Source organism: Grammomys surdaster, unplaced genomic scaffold (genome assembly GCF_004785775.1).
Source record: "Grammomys surdaster isolate TR1022 unplaced genomic scaffold, NIH_TR_1.0 125996, whole genome shotgun sequence".
Taxonomy (NCBI): domain Eukaryota; kingdom Metazoa; phylum Chordata; class Mammalia; order Rodentia; family Muridae; genus Grammomys; species Grammomys surdaster.
The window spans coordinates 4,108,419-4,123,911 of NW_021620812.1; the positions used below are offsets into that span (position 1 = coordinate 4,108,419).

Below are 15,493 nucleotides of genomic sequence, written 5' to 3' on the forward strand. Positions count from 1 at the left end.
GGAGGGGAGGGGAGAAGAGAAGAGAAGAGAAGAGAAGAGAAGAGAAGAGAAGAGAAGAGAAGAGAAGAGAAGAGAAGAGAAGAGAAGAAAAGAGAAAAGAGAAAAGAGAAGAGAAAAGAGACTCCAGGCAACAAGACCAGAAAGTAGAAGGTGGATTAAAGTCAGACCACAGAGAGAGAGAGTCTAGTGAACTTGTCAATTGAGTATAAAAGATGCTTAGAAAATGGGAAATCAAAGGAAAATTCCAATGTTTTTAGTCTAAGTGACCGCGCATATACCATATCCATGATTTAGAGATCTAAAGGAAGGATACATTTCTAAGTGCACATATTAGTGGGATCCAATTCTTATAATGTTTGAAAATTAGATACAGGGGAGCAGAGTACATTTATAATTTAACTCGAACGTACTCTTATGTCGGGGATCCTCAGTCTGAATCATGTTTTTGGAGGCTTTCTGGTAAACAGATGTAAGGAGCCTTATTTTGGAAAAATGAGACTTTGATTGGAGAAAAGTAATGGGGGGGGTGTTTCTCCATTAATATTCATTCCGGGACCCCACGGGGTGCAACCCACTTTTTAGTTCATACAGTGGTTTTTCACATTGACTATGACAGTAAAAATGAGCCAACCTGAGAGAAGGGTACCCTGGGACTGCCCTCAAGCTCAAATATGATTCAGGATAGCTTTCAGACAGAGACTCTACTAACCATTTATTTTAATATTTGTCTTGGGATTTTTTTTTAATTATCCAAATGTAAAACCCATGATGTAAAAACCCAGCTCATTTCCTGCGGAGCTCTGAGGCTCTGGTTGCCATCCTGCATGGAGAAGACAGGAACAAGATAAACCTCATCAGCTCAGACAGAAGGGACCTGCTGTGTTCCCCGACTCACACAATCGAATCTAAGCTGTAGCTTATGTTTCTTCCCCTAAAACTTCCCAGTAATTTTCTAAGCACTGATTTCTTTTTTCTGGAGAGAATATGAAGAGACAGAAGTAAATAATAAATAAAAAATAGCTGGTAATTATGGCAGATGATTATAATTACCTGAAGGTCCTGAAGATACATGCATGAGCGTGCATGTGCATGCGTGCACACACACACACACACACAGAGAGAGAGAGAGAGAGGGAGAGAGAGAGAGAGAGAGAGAGAAAGACAGAGAGAGACAGAGAGAGAGAGACAGAGAGAGAAGCATATACAGAGAGAAAGAAATACACAAATATACAAGCATACACATAAACACAAACACACTCAAAGAAACACACATGGCTCACCTATGTTAAAATACGAGTATATACAGATGCCTCTCAATTAAAATATTTTGTCTTGAAAATTCTCTTCTACAACTCTTAATCCTATCAAGTTGGTTATTTTTTCCCCAAATAATATTCCCCTTTATATCCAAGACTGCCTCAAGATTATAATTCTTCTGCTTCATCTTCCAGATGATCATAGGCCTCACCACAGCTACAGGCTTAGACTTTATTTATTTATTTTTTGCTTAATAAAAGAGTCATAATTCAATTTCAAATGAAGATCCAGTAATGTTCCTCAGCTCACTTTAATGATATAACCTTTAAGCCAATGAAGGCAGAACACAGTATCATCGTGGAAATAGGAAACACTTTATTTTGAAAACCTTGAACATCAGGGCTGAAGAGTGGTTAAAAACACTGTTCTTCCAGAGGACCAAGGTTCTAGTCTCCTCAGCACCCACATGATAGCTCACAGCCATTTATAACTCCAGTTCCAGAGGATCCGATGCCCTCTTCTGGCCTTCATGGGCACCAGGGACATATATGGGGCACAGACACAGGGAAAACACCAATGTACATAAAATAAAAGTCAAAATAATGAAAAAAGAAAACTTTGAGAGTTCTCACTGGTTTGTTGGTTGACTTGCAATCCTGAGTGAGCAATTTAGCGAGTCTCTGAACCACAGTTGTTCTAAATCTAATCTGACAGTATCTATTTCACAGGATGCTGGAAAGATTGGCTTGGAAACATTTTCAGCAGCTTGTATCAGTGCTAGAATATCCATAACCCTGTTCCTCAGAGAAAGTTGAGGCATTCTGTCCTCTTTTCCATAGTAACCACACCAGCAGGACACATGTGGGAAACATGAGAAAGGACTAAGTGTTTTAGATCATGTGTTGGTGTAGCATGAGAACGAAAATCATATGACCAAACTATTTCAATTACATTTTTAAAAGAATCATTCAAGGAGACCACTCTGCAGCTGACTTGCTTGTAGTGTAAGACGACCCTGGTTTGAAAGCCAAATCAAAGAGAGAGAGTCAAGAGAACTTGCCAATTGAATACACGAGATGCTGAGAAAATTGGGAATTCCCCAGCACCCATGTAAAAGCTGATGGGTATATTACCTCTCCAGTAATTTTAGCCTCCAATGGTGGAGACAGGATTCTGAGCAAGCCCACAAGTCACTACTCAAATCCCAGAGCTCTGCATTTGAATAAGGGCCTTGCCTAAATGAATTAATGAAGGAATTAATGAATTAATTCATTTCCAATGAAGGAATGCAAATGGTTTGAGGAAGTTTCCCAATATGACACTGTTCTCAACATATGCAGACACAAGTGTAAACACATGCGGTGCACACATGCATGAAAAAAAAAATCTACTTGATGTTGGATGATAATCCCTAAAAATATTTCACAGAAGAACCAAGAGGGAATAAATCCTCAGAGCTCTGAGGGAGCTCTTGTCATGGTGCACTGACTCTTCCACTCAAGTCTTTGATTGTTCAAATACACCTGTCCTGCCTTTCAGAATTGCTGTCTCCAGGAAGTTTATAGTTACTATCTGTCTCTTCCTCCATTTCTGTGTAGTGAACAACTCACTTAGGATACCTTTTAATTCTCCGTTCCTTTTTTGTCTTCAGGAGTTGTACGGACGTTCTATGCTGTATGATCTTCCTACTGTTCATTTTGGGCTACGTTCTGTTAGGACTCTTGGGTGAGTAACCCCAGGTATAGACGATATTTACCATTTGTTAGTGGGTTAAGCAAGCCAGTATCTCATTTTCATCAGGAGTGACTTTCTTTGTTATTGACTGTTGTCTCCTCGGGGCATATTTGTTAGCAGACACAGTACAAGATAAACATAGAACAGAGTAACCAAACCCAAGCCCAGGTTAAGTAGGCAAGATAGCAACAAAGAAGGAAGGAATTTTTACTTTTTTAATTCTCTTAAAGAGCTGATTGTATCTGTGCTGTTGCCTGCAGTAATAACTAGGGGTGAGGTTTATTTGGGTCATCTATAAACTTGTTTGTTCATAAACTAGCCAAGGATAAGGAACAGTGATTATGAATTTCACCGGGCAATTTATTGTTTAATTGAACCCTAGTCTCTGCCCTCCAAGAAAGAGACTCTTTGTTGTTGTTAGGTTCAAGATTTTTTTCTAGAATGCAAAAATAAAGAAGTCAAGCATGTAAAGTTTTCTTAAAGAAAACATAGAAAGAAAGCAAAAAACATCATATATTTTTCCTTTAAAATGTTTTACAGTTGTAGTAGTCAGTATACTAGACTGTTTCACCAAGAGGTATAAATCCTGCCTTCTGGGTATTGACTTAAGAAAATTTGATTTACCACCATTAGGGTAAGAACCATGGAAATCAGGTGTTAGCAGCCATAATTATGGACATGTGGTTATATGAAGAGACTTGTACTGTGCACAGAACACTATAAAACAGTTTGGTCTTCATTTTTATCCTCTAGTGAGAGAAGTGCCCTAAAGATGGCAGTAAAAAGTATCTCACGAAAGCTAATCTCCACATCACCATGCAAACTATTCAGAATCGGAGAATTCAAAATTCAGAACAGGAAAATAGGGAGAAGAAAAGTTTAACAGGAATTAACACAAAAGCAAATAATATGCTTTTATAAGGCTTGCAAAACATCTCTCTTAAGTATTTTAACCTTTGAACTTCTAAGCATTGTTTCGGACTGAACAATTGTTGAGGGTTGAATACTATGAAGTATTTTCATATACAAGTGGGATTTTAGCCTGTCTAAGTTCAGGACACACTTTCCTATCCTATTTGGCAATTTTTACTTATTGTCATAGTATTGAAATGTGTTGTGTAAGAGGGGAAGATTTGAAGCCAGGCAGGTCTAGATTCTTACACTGTTCAGTAGGGCAGAGACAACTGTTTAACTGCTTCCCTCATTGAGAAGAACGGAAACACTCCTGATTTCCAAGCCCAGTGGTGAGGGACAAGCAGCAATGTGTGCACACATCAGCAGTGCTAGTGAGAGTCCTAGATAATGCATGAACAATTTAGTTGTTCTAAATTGAAATCAGTTTGTTTTAAATGTGATTTACAGTGTTGTCTCTATTAAACCCCATAATTTTGGTTATTAAAGACTGAATGTACACAAGAACTCCCCAGAAGCTTCCTGCTATGAGAAGCTTTCCATGCCAGGCCTAACTCTACAGTAGGTTGAGTCTCCTCAACTCTAGGGAACTCCAAACTACCTATGTCCCTGGCAGCCTCAGCAGAAGAGCGTGCAACCATAGTTCCTTCTGAAGCAAGACAAGAATTCCACCACTTTGGTCAAGAGCTCCTGATTCAATTTGTAAATAGTTTAATTAGCATAAGAAATTGGGGGATAAATGTTCTTCAATCAAAGTCAATGTTCAACATTAAATTAATTCAACATTTCTTGCAAATTAATCCTGGTGCGACTGCCAGTATCAAAAAAGACTCAAGAAATTCACGAAATATCCACCTACTTACTTTATGCCTCAACTATAGCTGGCTTTGTTGGTTTGATTTCAAAACATAGTTTTAAACGCTGCTCTATTTAATGCTGGGCTGGAAGAAGACTGAAGGAATACAGTTGGTCAGGGTGACTGGAAGTGTTAAGAATGGCCTTAACCCTCTAGAATGAATGATTCCCTTGAGCAACCATGTTTACTGTGGTGGTGATGTCCTGAGCGCGGTAGTGCCGGCCGTCTCAGTTAGATCTTGGTCCTCGTAGATTATCTTTTATCTGTAATCTTCTCATGAGCGTCAGTATGTTTATTAGTTACTTTCTGGTGCTGTAATAAAACATCACACTCTAGGCAACTCACAGGAGGAGAGTTTATTGCAGCTTAGGGTTCCGGAGGATAAGGAAGTCCACTGCGGAAGTGAGGCGAGGTGTGGCAGCAGGAAGCAGAGAGCTCACTTCTCAGCACGAGCCTAAGCAGAGAGAAAACAGGAAGAGGCCTGGGGTTGTAAACTCTCAAAGCCCTTCCACCGGAACGGACTTCTTCCAACAATGATGCACCAGCTAAGCCTCCCCAAATAGCACCATCGTCTTGGGGTCCAAATGTTTAAATATCCAATCCTACGGGGAGCATTTCTCATTCAAACCATCATACCATGGGAAAGACATTTCTATTTCTCAGAAAAAAAAAAAAATTGTGAGGAAGACCCTGATCTTCATGCTTTGTGTGGATGTGGCCAGCAAGGGTAATACTTTCACATGAGATAGGCACTTAGCATTCTGCTGACAGAAAGAACCTCCGCTGGAGAGGATGGAGAGGTGTCTAAGTAGAAGGCACCCAAGCTGCTTGAGTGATCACATGACATTTATGATAATAGCCCTCTTCTTCACCGGAAGGGATGGAACTACAGTTGCTGTTCAGTCATTGCAGTAACTAGAAAAAAGGGAATAAAAATTCTTGTTTTACAGCTTGGTCTCTGTAAACCTTGGGCTAACAAAATATATATATCACAAATTTAACATTCAACAAATTTTTGGTTTGTTTTTCCAGTTGAATGGGTTAGTCCAGTACTTAAGAAGTACCTCAACTTGGGGCCCAAAGTCTGTTTTGGTTTTTGACATTTTCCAGGAGTAATCACTCTTATTAGCTGAGAAGATAGGAGTGTTCCTTCAGGGAAGCCCAGAAGTCTGTGGTCCTACTGTGAGGAACCCGAAAGTAATGAAAAGCTTTGGAGATGGGTGAGGGGGTCTGGATCTGAGCTGGGCACCCATGGTTAATTTCCTATTGGAAATTTCTGTCTGAGAAACCCCAATTGGAAGCTAAGCTTTTCTTCAAATTTCCAACTCCTCAGATTATGAGCAAAACACAAGCACATCAAGTCAGCATGCATGAAGAAAAACAACCAAGAACCTCCACCCTGGGAATAGCACCCAGGAGCCTTGCTTTATTGTTTCTTGGTGGAGCTGTCTTGGGGTATTTGTGTTGTGTTGACCAGGAGACCTAGGTGAGTAGGTGTGTGATCTATTTTTACAGTGAAATCTTAGAGAGTTTGAAGGATTGTCCCTTATATCGCTTAAAACAAATTAGTGTTTTGTTAATTTTGAGATTCAAAATTAACAAAACAAACAAGCAAACAAACAATTCCACCATTTTGGGCCAAATTTAAAGCAAGCTTTATTATAAATATTAAATATTGACCAAGAAACAGACTTTGGTCCGGACCATTCCTTGGGATTACCCAGCTGAATGGCCCAGAGGTCTATGTTGCAGGAGACAAACCAATAGGCCACCATATTTTCCCATGAACCCTTGTTATTTTCTAAGAACTACAACTCCCAGAATTCCAGAAAGTTCCCTGGTTCTTAGTCAGACAGGACCCTACGGGTTAATTCTGGGACTTACACTTTTTCCATCATAGGGAGAAATTTCCTAAACCTAAGTAAGGTCACTCACTCATGGACTGTTTTCAAAAACAAAGATAATTCTAGGATGACTTTTCAATTCTGTCTGTATAGAAAAGCAAGGGACTGTTTCTATTCAAATAAGTATTATTAACACTTCAAATTTTATTCATTTTATTTTTAGATTTATTAATGTAAATATTGTAGGTATTTGAGATGTACAACATATAGGGCTTTTAAGCTAGAAACTGAACCCAGGGCTCTATACATAACAAGAAGCATTCTTCCAACCATGCTATATCTCCAGCCCTAACAGGCATTTTGCTATTAACATATCTGTATAATTATTATCATAATTAATCTGATTAACATTCACCTCTTGACATAATTACCTTTTGTGAGGGGGTGAAAGCGCTTATGATGTGCTCTTGGAGAAGATTTCAAGTATGCAGTGCACACCCCATGCTGTACCTGAGTCTGTGCTGTGACTTAACAGCTCTGACTTGTTCCTGGCTCCTCCAAGCTCCTGTCATGCATGCTATGCTGAACTAAATCCCTACCCATTCCCTCTACCCCTGAAAGTTTATAAAAAGTCAGACTCTTCTTGTTCTAGAAATTGATACTAGGCTCTCCCTGGAGATGGCTCAGGGATTTGGTCTAGAGATGAAGGCTGCTGTCTGAAGAGGTTCCTCTGCTCCCTACCCAGAGATGGCCCTCTCCCTCACCCTCCCTTTGCATAATGGTACTCTTTGCCCTTCTCCCTCTCCCCTCTCTCCCTCTCTCAATCATGATAAAGCTCCTCTTGAGGCTTTGAAGGGAAGCTTCTCCCTCTCCTCCCTTTTAAAGTTCCATCACCTTTAGCTCTCCCCCACTGTGCTGTTTCTCTCCAATGTTCTCCCCCACCCACCTCAGGCCTTGAAGCCTTCCCATTCAGCTAAACCTCATACCTGAAGGGAATTATGAATGATGTGTCCTTCCTGGGCCAGCTGTTGCTGTCATCTCCTGTTTTATTTAAAATTTATCTCTCGATCTATGTCTTCCCTCTTGCCCCACCCACTCCTGGGTTTCTTCCCACTGTTCAGCTCTCTGAGTGTGAACGTCATTCTTGTCAGAGTTCACATTAGTGAGACCAACTGATAAATGGTTGTACCTGAGCAGTATCACTTAGCATTAGACCTCTGAACTTACCCCTGTTATCACACACAGTAGGAGTTCCCTCTTTACTTAATGGTGTTTTATGTGTATATAGGGTACTTATGTACCCATTTTCCTTACCCATTCATGTGACAGTGCTTAGATTGTCTCTGAGACGTGGATATTGTGACTTAACACTGCAGTCAATATGGGAATGCAGACACCTCTTTATTTGTTCTCAGATGTGTCCCCCAGAAGGGGCATTGCTGGTCATTTTAACTTCAGTGTTTTGAACAATCTGTTTTCCATAATAAGTGAGCTAATTTCCATTCCCACCTACAAAGCACAAGGGGCCTCCTGCCCCACACTCTCCTCAACACTTGTCACCACCAGGCATCCCGTGGTTCTGTCTTAGGTGTAGCTATACTGAAATGTTCCCTGTTAGAGAGAACTGTCTTCAGGGGCTATGGCTTGCTTTTTGTTTACTTTGGAACCAGAATGGACCTACCTGTCAAGTCATAGGCAAGAAACGCTGATTTACCAAAAGTAAAATAATTTCTTCAATTAAGTAGAGTTTTTAAAAGATTCATTTTCATTATTTTGAGGATGGTTGTACCACATTTTTATTAAAGAAAAATGTGTTGTGCACTAACAGGATGACAGAGAGGCCAGTATTAAATATCCTTTTGCTTTCTTTATAAGTCCAGATACATTTACAGACTAAGTCACACGCTCACACTTCTGTTTCGGAAGTCTTCAGTCTGAAAAGACCATGTTTGGTTTCTGACTGAGATTTGAGCTGGTCTTTAGCACCGGATAATTTTAACTTTCTGTTGGGTTTTCCTGTGCACATCTGTGCTTGCAAGATTTCTTGGTGTGGTTAGCATAAGAGGGACTGGCTTATTCTCAAGGATGGGATCCTAAATTCAGCCCCGGGTGTAAGAGGCCACCTGTGAGGTAATAAACATCTTCTCACGCAGGCACCCGGAGACGGCTGCTTCCCATGTGTTTCTATAGCAGCCATGTCACGAGAGCAGATCTTCAGATCCAGCTTCACGTGCTCTATTATCCGCTCCATTGCGTTTGTAAATTGCTTGTGTGTTAAAAAGCCATAAGCACGATCTGGCAGGCCTGTTTCTTGCATGTTAAAACAGTTAGGATGTAGGATGTACCTTCGAGGGGTACACACTAATGATGTGAGAACCAACCTCCCCAGCCAGCCAGTGCCTAAGGACAGCTTTAGCTGCCACTCACAGACTTGTGGTTAATTTTTAAGCGTCAGTGTGCAGTCGGGTCTGATCATTTTCTCCTTGACAGAGGACTTTGTGATGATTGCTTCTCCACTCCACCTAAGAGCGCAACAGGCTCATGCTTTGGAAACATTGGAAAGTAAGAGAGGGTGTTAGTCAGAAGCCCACATTCTCCAAGGCAGTCAGGGCTGAATGTTTCCTTGAGATGAGTGATGGCATCATTTGCCCAAATAAGGCTTCACCTGTTCTCTCTGAGCTATCTCAACAAAGTGTAGAATTTCTCTTCCTTTCTCCTCTCTCTCTCTCTCTCTCTCTCTCATACACACACACATACACACACACACACACACACACACACACACACACACACACTATAAGTAAGCATCAGATTCAGGTAAAGTGTTCCTTTAAAGTTATTTCTAGGAGCTGACAAGATGGCTCCATCTATTCAAATCTTGTAAGAATCCAATCCGTCCCCAGGAGCCACTGAAAGACCTGGGTGTGGTGGGTGTGGCAGTGCACACCTGAGATACCAGCTCTGGGGAAGCTGGGAACGACAGATAGCTCACTGGACAGTCAGCCTTGCAGAATTGGTGCGTTCCAGGTGAAAGAGACCCTGTCTCAACAAAACAAAACAAAATAAAACAACATTAACAACAACAATAAACCCAAGGTGAACAGCACATGAAATCATAACTGAGGTTGACCTCCAGCCCCCTATACACTCCCCTACATACAACACACATACACATACAACAAGCACACAGGCACACACATGCAGACACACACATACAACAAGCACAAACGCACACACACATATACACACACAAACACATACAACACACATGCAGATAGACACACACATACAACAAGCACATAAGCACACACACTTATATATACACACACACACACAAACAAACACAGACACACACAGACACACACAGACATATACACAGACACACACAGACACAACACACATGCAGACACACTCATACAACATGCATACAGGCACACACACGTACATACACCTACAACACGCACACAGGCACACACATAGACACATACATAGACGCACACATACAACACACACAGGCACACACACAAGGTGTCTTCTAACGCAGTGGGTTACTGAAGGGACTAAAACTACTGACTCGGTGTGTAGAAGCTGCTCCGAGAGCTGCTGTTTGGTTTTGTTTGTAACCCAGACAGCTTACTTAATTCCGGAGTCTGCACCTTACCTCCTAAGACAGAGACTTTTCATTACTGAAGACATACAGTGAAGGTAGGCGGGGCCCCTACATTGTTCTAAGCTTGTCTCTTACCCCCTCCCCTCAAGTTTCTACAATTTGACAGCCCAGGTTAGCCTGAAACTCACCACGTTGCCTATGTTCTATAGCCCAGAGTCTCAAGTGCTGGGAATATGGACATTAGCCTCCTTCATGTGGGCTCTTCTAGAGGACTCAGTGTTGTCAGGTGACATTACCTGGGGCTAGTTCAGGGACAGAGGCTATAGTGTCTCCTACCTACTCTTAAAGGCCACTGAGGCCAGCACTGCTTCACATTCTCTTTCTTAGAAGCAAGTCACAGTCCGTCTCACATTGAAAATGTGAGGGACTAGGCACCTTTCATAGGAGAGATTCTGGCTATAGAAGGATGTCACAGCTGGCTTCTTCACTGCCTCTTACCACTCATGCCTGAGCTTTGGTGTGCCAATGTGTGCATCTTTAACTATGAATTACTTCCTATTCCTCATTTATATTAAGTAGGGGTATTGTGTTTGCTTTAAAATATAACATTTTATCAATCCTTTGAGAATTTCATTTACACATTTGGATCATATTCCACCTGACTCTTCCCTCTAACTCTTCTCAATTTTAAGTTCATTTAAAAAAATAAAAAACTCAAGTCCAATTTGTGTTGTCTAGATACTCATGGGTTTGAGGCCACCCTGAAGCACAGTGGACATAGCACAGGCCACACCCTTAAAGAAAACTGCTTCTCCATCCTTCAGCAGACATTAACTGTATATTGACCTTTTAGGAAAAAAAAAGTCATTTTATTAGTGACCATTATTCCTGGATTTTGAAAGGGACATATTGTAAAGTATTTGTGTTGGATACTGTAGATTTCTGGGTGACTTATTAGAAAGGTCAGTGATGCAACAATACTGGTCATCACCTTGCACCAGGAGCCCATATTTGTGAAGATGTCTTCTCGACCAGATCTGACAGAGAATGACATGTGTAATCCCCAATTCTTCATGTTTGAGAGTGTTTTCAGACAAATAAACAAACAAATGCCTAGAAACTAGTGAATTTATTTCAGTGAATTTACAATGTAATCTTATTAAGTATCATTATAAATGTAACCAGTATAAAAATACTGAGTTTTTTTCCATACTATAATATGCTTAAAATATGTATTAGTGAGGATATGGTTTGGTTGGTTGAATGTTTGCCTAGCATTTATCAAATCCCAGGTCTAATTCTCTGCACCACATAAACCAGGCATAATGGTACATACCTATGAGCCCAGATATCTAGGGACAGAAATGGAGAAACAAGCATTTAGCATCATCCCTGATTACATCTGTCATCCAGCCTGGCTTATATGAGCCCCTGTTTCAAAAGATAAATAACTCAAGTCATGCATTTTTGCATTCATAGCCTATGTTTGTTCTAATAATCTATTTAGTTCTTAGGAGACATGTGACTTCCACACCAGATGCCCTGACCTGAACAGTGTCACACAGGGCTTCTGCTGCTGCTTGCCTCCTTTCTCTGCCAGCTGAGAGCACAGAGTCTCCGGGCTCCAGCTCAAACACACACCATCTGTGTTCCAGCTTTCTCACCAGAGCTGACTGGGGAAGGTAGAAGTCACTCAGTAAACATGGCCGAAGCTCAGCACCTGAAGGTGGAGAAAGTATGTCCTTCTTGGACTTACTTTTCTTCATCTTTATCTCCTCCTGTCTCAGTGTGTCCAGATTCAGCCTGAGGCACCCCTCCTCCCCCCACCTTCCCTGTTGTGGATAGCCTGGGGCCTTGTATTTTGATGTTAATTCCACTTTCCTGGGAGGGGCTGCAGAGGAGGAGTGAATCAGGACACAGGTGACTTCTACTGAACCTTCTGCCCACCTTAATATGTAAAATGAAGGCTAGAGCCAGTGATTGGGCAGAGAAGGGGAGGTGGACAAATAAAGATTGGTGGGAAGAGAGAGAATCAGAGGACAACAGAGGAGGAAGACAATGGAGGAGCAGAAGGTGGAAGGACAAATAAATGCCTGACTTAGAAAACCCGCAAGTTATAAGGGTCTCATAGCTGGGGAATAGAGTAGTGTAGTGGTGAATCTGCCCAATCTAGGCGTGCAGCTTATATTCATAATTATTGAGTTGTGTTTTCTTTGACCGGTCATGTTTGGGTTGGAGATTTACAGCAACACTTCTCTACTCATCCCTCTTTGAAAACCAAATGGCCAAAGCTTGCAGATTGCTGGTGTCATTTCCTTTCATACATGACAGATCTCAAGTTGTGCTGATGTCCTGATTTCCACTGTGTGGGATAGCCTTGTTTTTTTCTTTTTTTCTTTTCTTTTTCTTTGTCAATGTAACAAATACCTTCCAGAGTTTAAAAAGAACAAAAAGGCATGTTGGCTCATGGTTTCAGTCTGTGGTCAGCTGACTTCATTGCTATGCCTGAGGTGTGAACACTGGGTGCTTCTTCCTGTTGACAGGAAGCAGGGAGAAGATAAGAGGGCCAGGGTCCAGGCATAGCTGAGAAACACTTACCCACAGTGACCTAATTCCTTCAAGTAGGCCTTCCTGCCTAAAGTTCCCACCACCTTTTGACAATGTCCCCAAATGACAGAGTTATCAATGGGTTACCCCACTAACTTCAGAGTCGTAAGAGCTAATCACCTTTCAGGGTCCTCAACTCTCTAAACATGCTGCATTAGGGACACTGTAACAGTTGGAGGGGACACTTCATTTCCTAACTAGAGTCCTTACCGTTAACAAGCTCTGCCGAGGTTAGCAATAATTGTCAGCTTTGATCAATTTAAAGTTGGCTGAGAAGAGTGTCTCAGTGGGGGACTGTCTAGACAGGTTGGTCTGTGTGCATCTGGGAGGTATTGTTTGTATTACCTCAACTGCTATAGAAAAAAACAGCCTTGGAGTGGGCAGCACCAACACCCACTCAGGGGATCTTGAACTCTGGAGTAATTGAGCTGAGTGCACACAGGTATACCTGGCTCTTTTCTCTCAGCTGTTGACTATGGCCACAATGTGATCAGCTGGTTTCAGTTCCTGCCTTGACTTCTCTGCAGTGATAACATGGCACTGGAGTTATAGTAAGCTTCTCTCCCCTAAGCTGTTTTTTGTCATGGTCTTTTTATGACAGCAACAGAAAGAAACTAAAACAAGCTTATTCTGTAGAGGGAAAAGTTATGGATACTGGGTATATAGAATCCTTTTTAGATATAAAATATTCTTTAGGCTTTCTTTAGGAATGTGGAAAGACCAGTCACCATTACTGGAACTGGCCGACCCGCAAAGAGAAAGGAAAGAATGCAATTTAGTCAGGTGGAACCAAGCTGAGAACCATAGTGACAGGGCAAGGCCGAAGTGACAGGGCAGGACTACATTCTTGAGAAAGATAAGCGTACAGAGAGTTTTCATCTGATCCTGACTCATGTAGGTTGGGTTCCTTTGGAATGTTCCACTATTTTTATGTTATACCACCCTAGCAACCTCCTCACCCCCTCCTCATTTCCTTGGTTTGTGGTTTTTCCCTTTAAAACCCGTTCCAAACTGGCAGTCGGGGTCAATTCAGCTCCTGCGTGGGCATACGAATTGACCGGCAGCTAGTTGTCACGCCCTAATAAATAACCTCGCAATTGCTCTGGTACATGGTGTCTCGAGCAGATTACTGGGTGGTCGCGACTTTCTGAGACTTGAAAGAGGGTCTCCCCTCTGTGGAGGTCTTCAATTCCTCATGTATTCTTAGCAGGAGTCTTCATTACTTAATCTAATCTTTCTCATTAAGGAATTATTTTTAATATTTAATGTGTTTAAATTTTTTATTATGTGAAAGTATTTTCTATTTATTTCACCTGTTTTCACTTCCTTGCCATTATATGTAGTCTGCTGAATAAGCCCAGAGGCCTCATGAAGCAAAAACCCAACATTAAGCTCTGCTTATATCAGTTAAAAGCTATGTAATTTTGAGAAATAAACTATATATAAAACAGGTTTTATATAAAACAGATGCCAACCTCTCAGAGTTACTGTAAGATCCATGAATCATATGAGGCCCCAGACATAGTTGAGACTCCTTGATCCATTGCAAGCAGATAATACATCCTGTTATAATAGGATATACATACAGATAAATGTATACATATATAGCTAGACATCTATGTGCATATATATACATGTATATCTACACACACACACACACACACACACACACACACACACACACACACACATCTCACATGGTTCTTTTGGTTGCTGTTCCTGCCCCACGTCCAAATTGTAATCATTTCCAGTCTCTCTCAGGTCTTACTTCTTCCCTCTACAAACCTTGTTCTCTCCTTTCCGTTGCCTTTGAGAACTCTGACATGCATTCATCCCAGACATGTCTTCTGACCCACTTTATACAGTGGTCACTAAGTAAAGTCTTTACTTAGTAGGTAGATGATACAAAAGGAAGAAGATGTCAGGACAGCTACTATTGATGGAGACCCCACCTCCCCTCAACCCCTCTGCTGTGTTTACAGTAACGAGAGCAAGTGTACAGTGGGGATTCCCAGGTTCCCAGATATTCCCAGATGACCACAGCTGTCTGCCACAGTGTCCTGTTTATTGGTGTCTCCTTTATTGTCCCTAATCTTTCCTAGGACAAGCACCATTGCACCTGTGGAAGCTTCTAGGAGCTGTCCTGTAAACAAGCACATACATCAGAGTTTGGTTTCACATTTTGATTTCTGAGAAATTAAAGAAAGAGCTAGCTAGCATTACTAACCCAGAGTGAGTTCTGGGGGTTCATTAGTTTTCTACCTCCACAGTTGTCTCTTAGTCTCAATATTCTATGCATTCTGATATGTTGTGTCTGTGTTTTAGTAGTTAATTACAAAGTCAAGATTCAAAATAATTGAATAATTTGATCTGGGTTATAGATGATAAGAAATAGATGCTTAAATATGGGGGATACTCTCTAGGTCCCACTCCTTACTGGGGTGCTTTGGGGGAAGGGAGAATCATTCCTTTTTCAGGGTGTGGCCACTGGTTGTCCACGGTCCAGTGAATGGCTCCATACCCTGCACTCGTGAGCAATGATACTGCACTTATTAAAAATGAAGGCAAAGGAGGGAGTTGGAGGGGGGAGTTGGGGTGATACGGTGAGATGTATGAAATCCTCAAGAGTAAAGAAAAATTACATAAAAAGGAATCAGATGCCTAATTGTTAGT

At 41.3% G+C, this 15,493-nt stretch overlaps 1 protein-coding gene across 2 annotated transcripts in view; it reads left to right on the top strand.

The window, feature by feature from the left end:
• The window catches only part of Slc44a5 (solute carrier family 44 member 5), a 288,577-nt gene that overhangs the window by 220,347 nt on the left and 52,737 nt on the right, over positions 1-15,493 (top strand). The window contains exon 3 of one of the 2 annotated variants that reach the window (XM_028754317.1): positions 2,909-2,982. In XM_028754317.1, coding sequence (XP_028610150.1) covers positions 2,909-2,982 — 74 coding nt within the window. Of the gene's footprint in view, positions 1-2,906; positions 2,983-15,493 lie in introns of those variants that run through there. The other variant, XM_028754318.1, reaches the window with a different exon arrangement.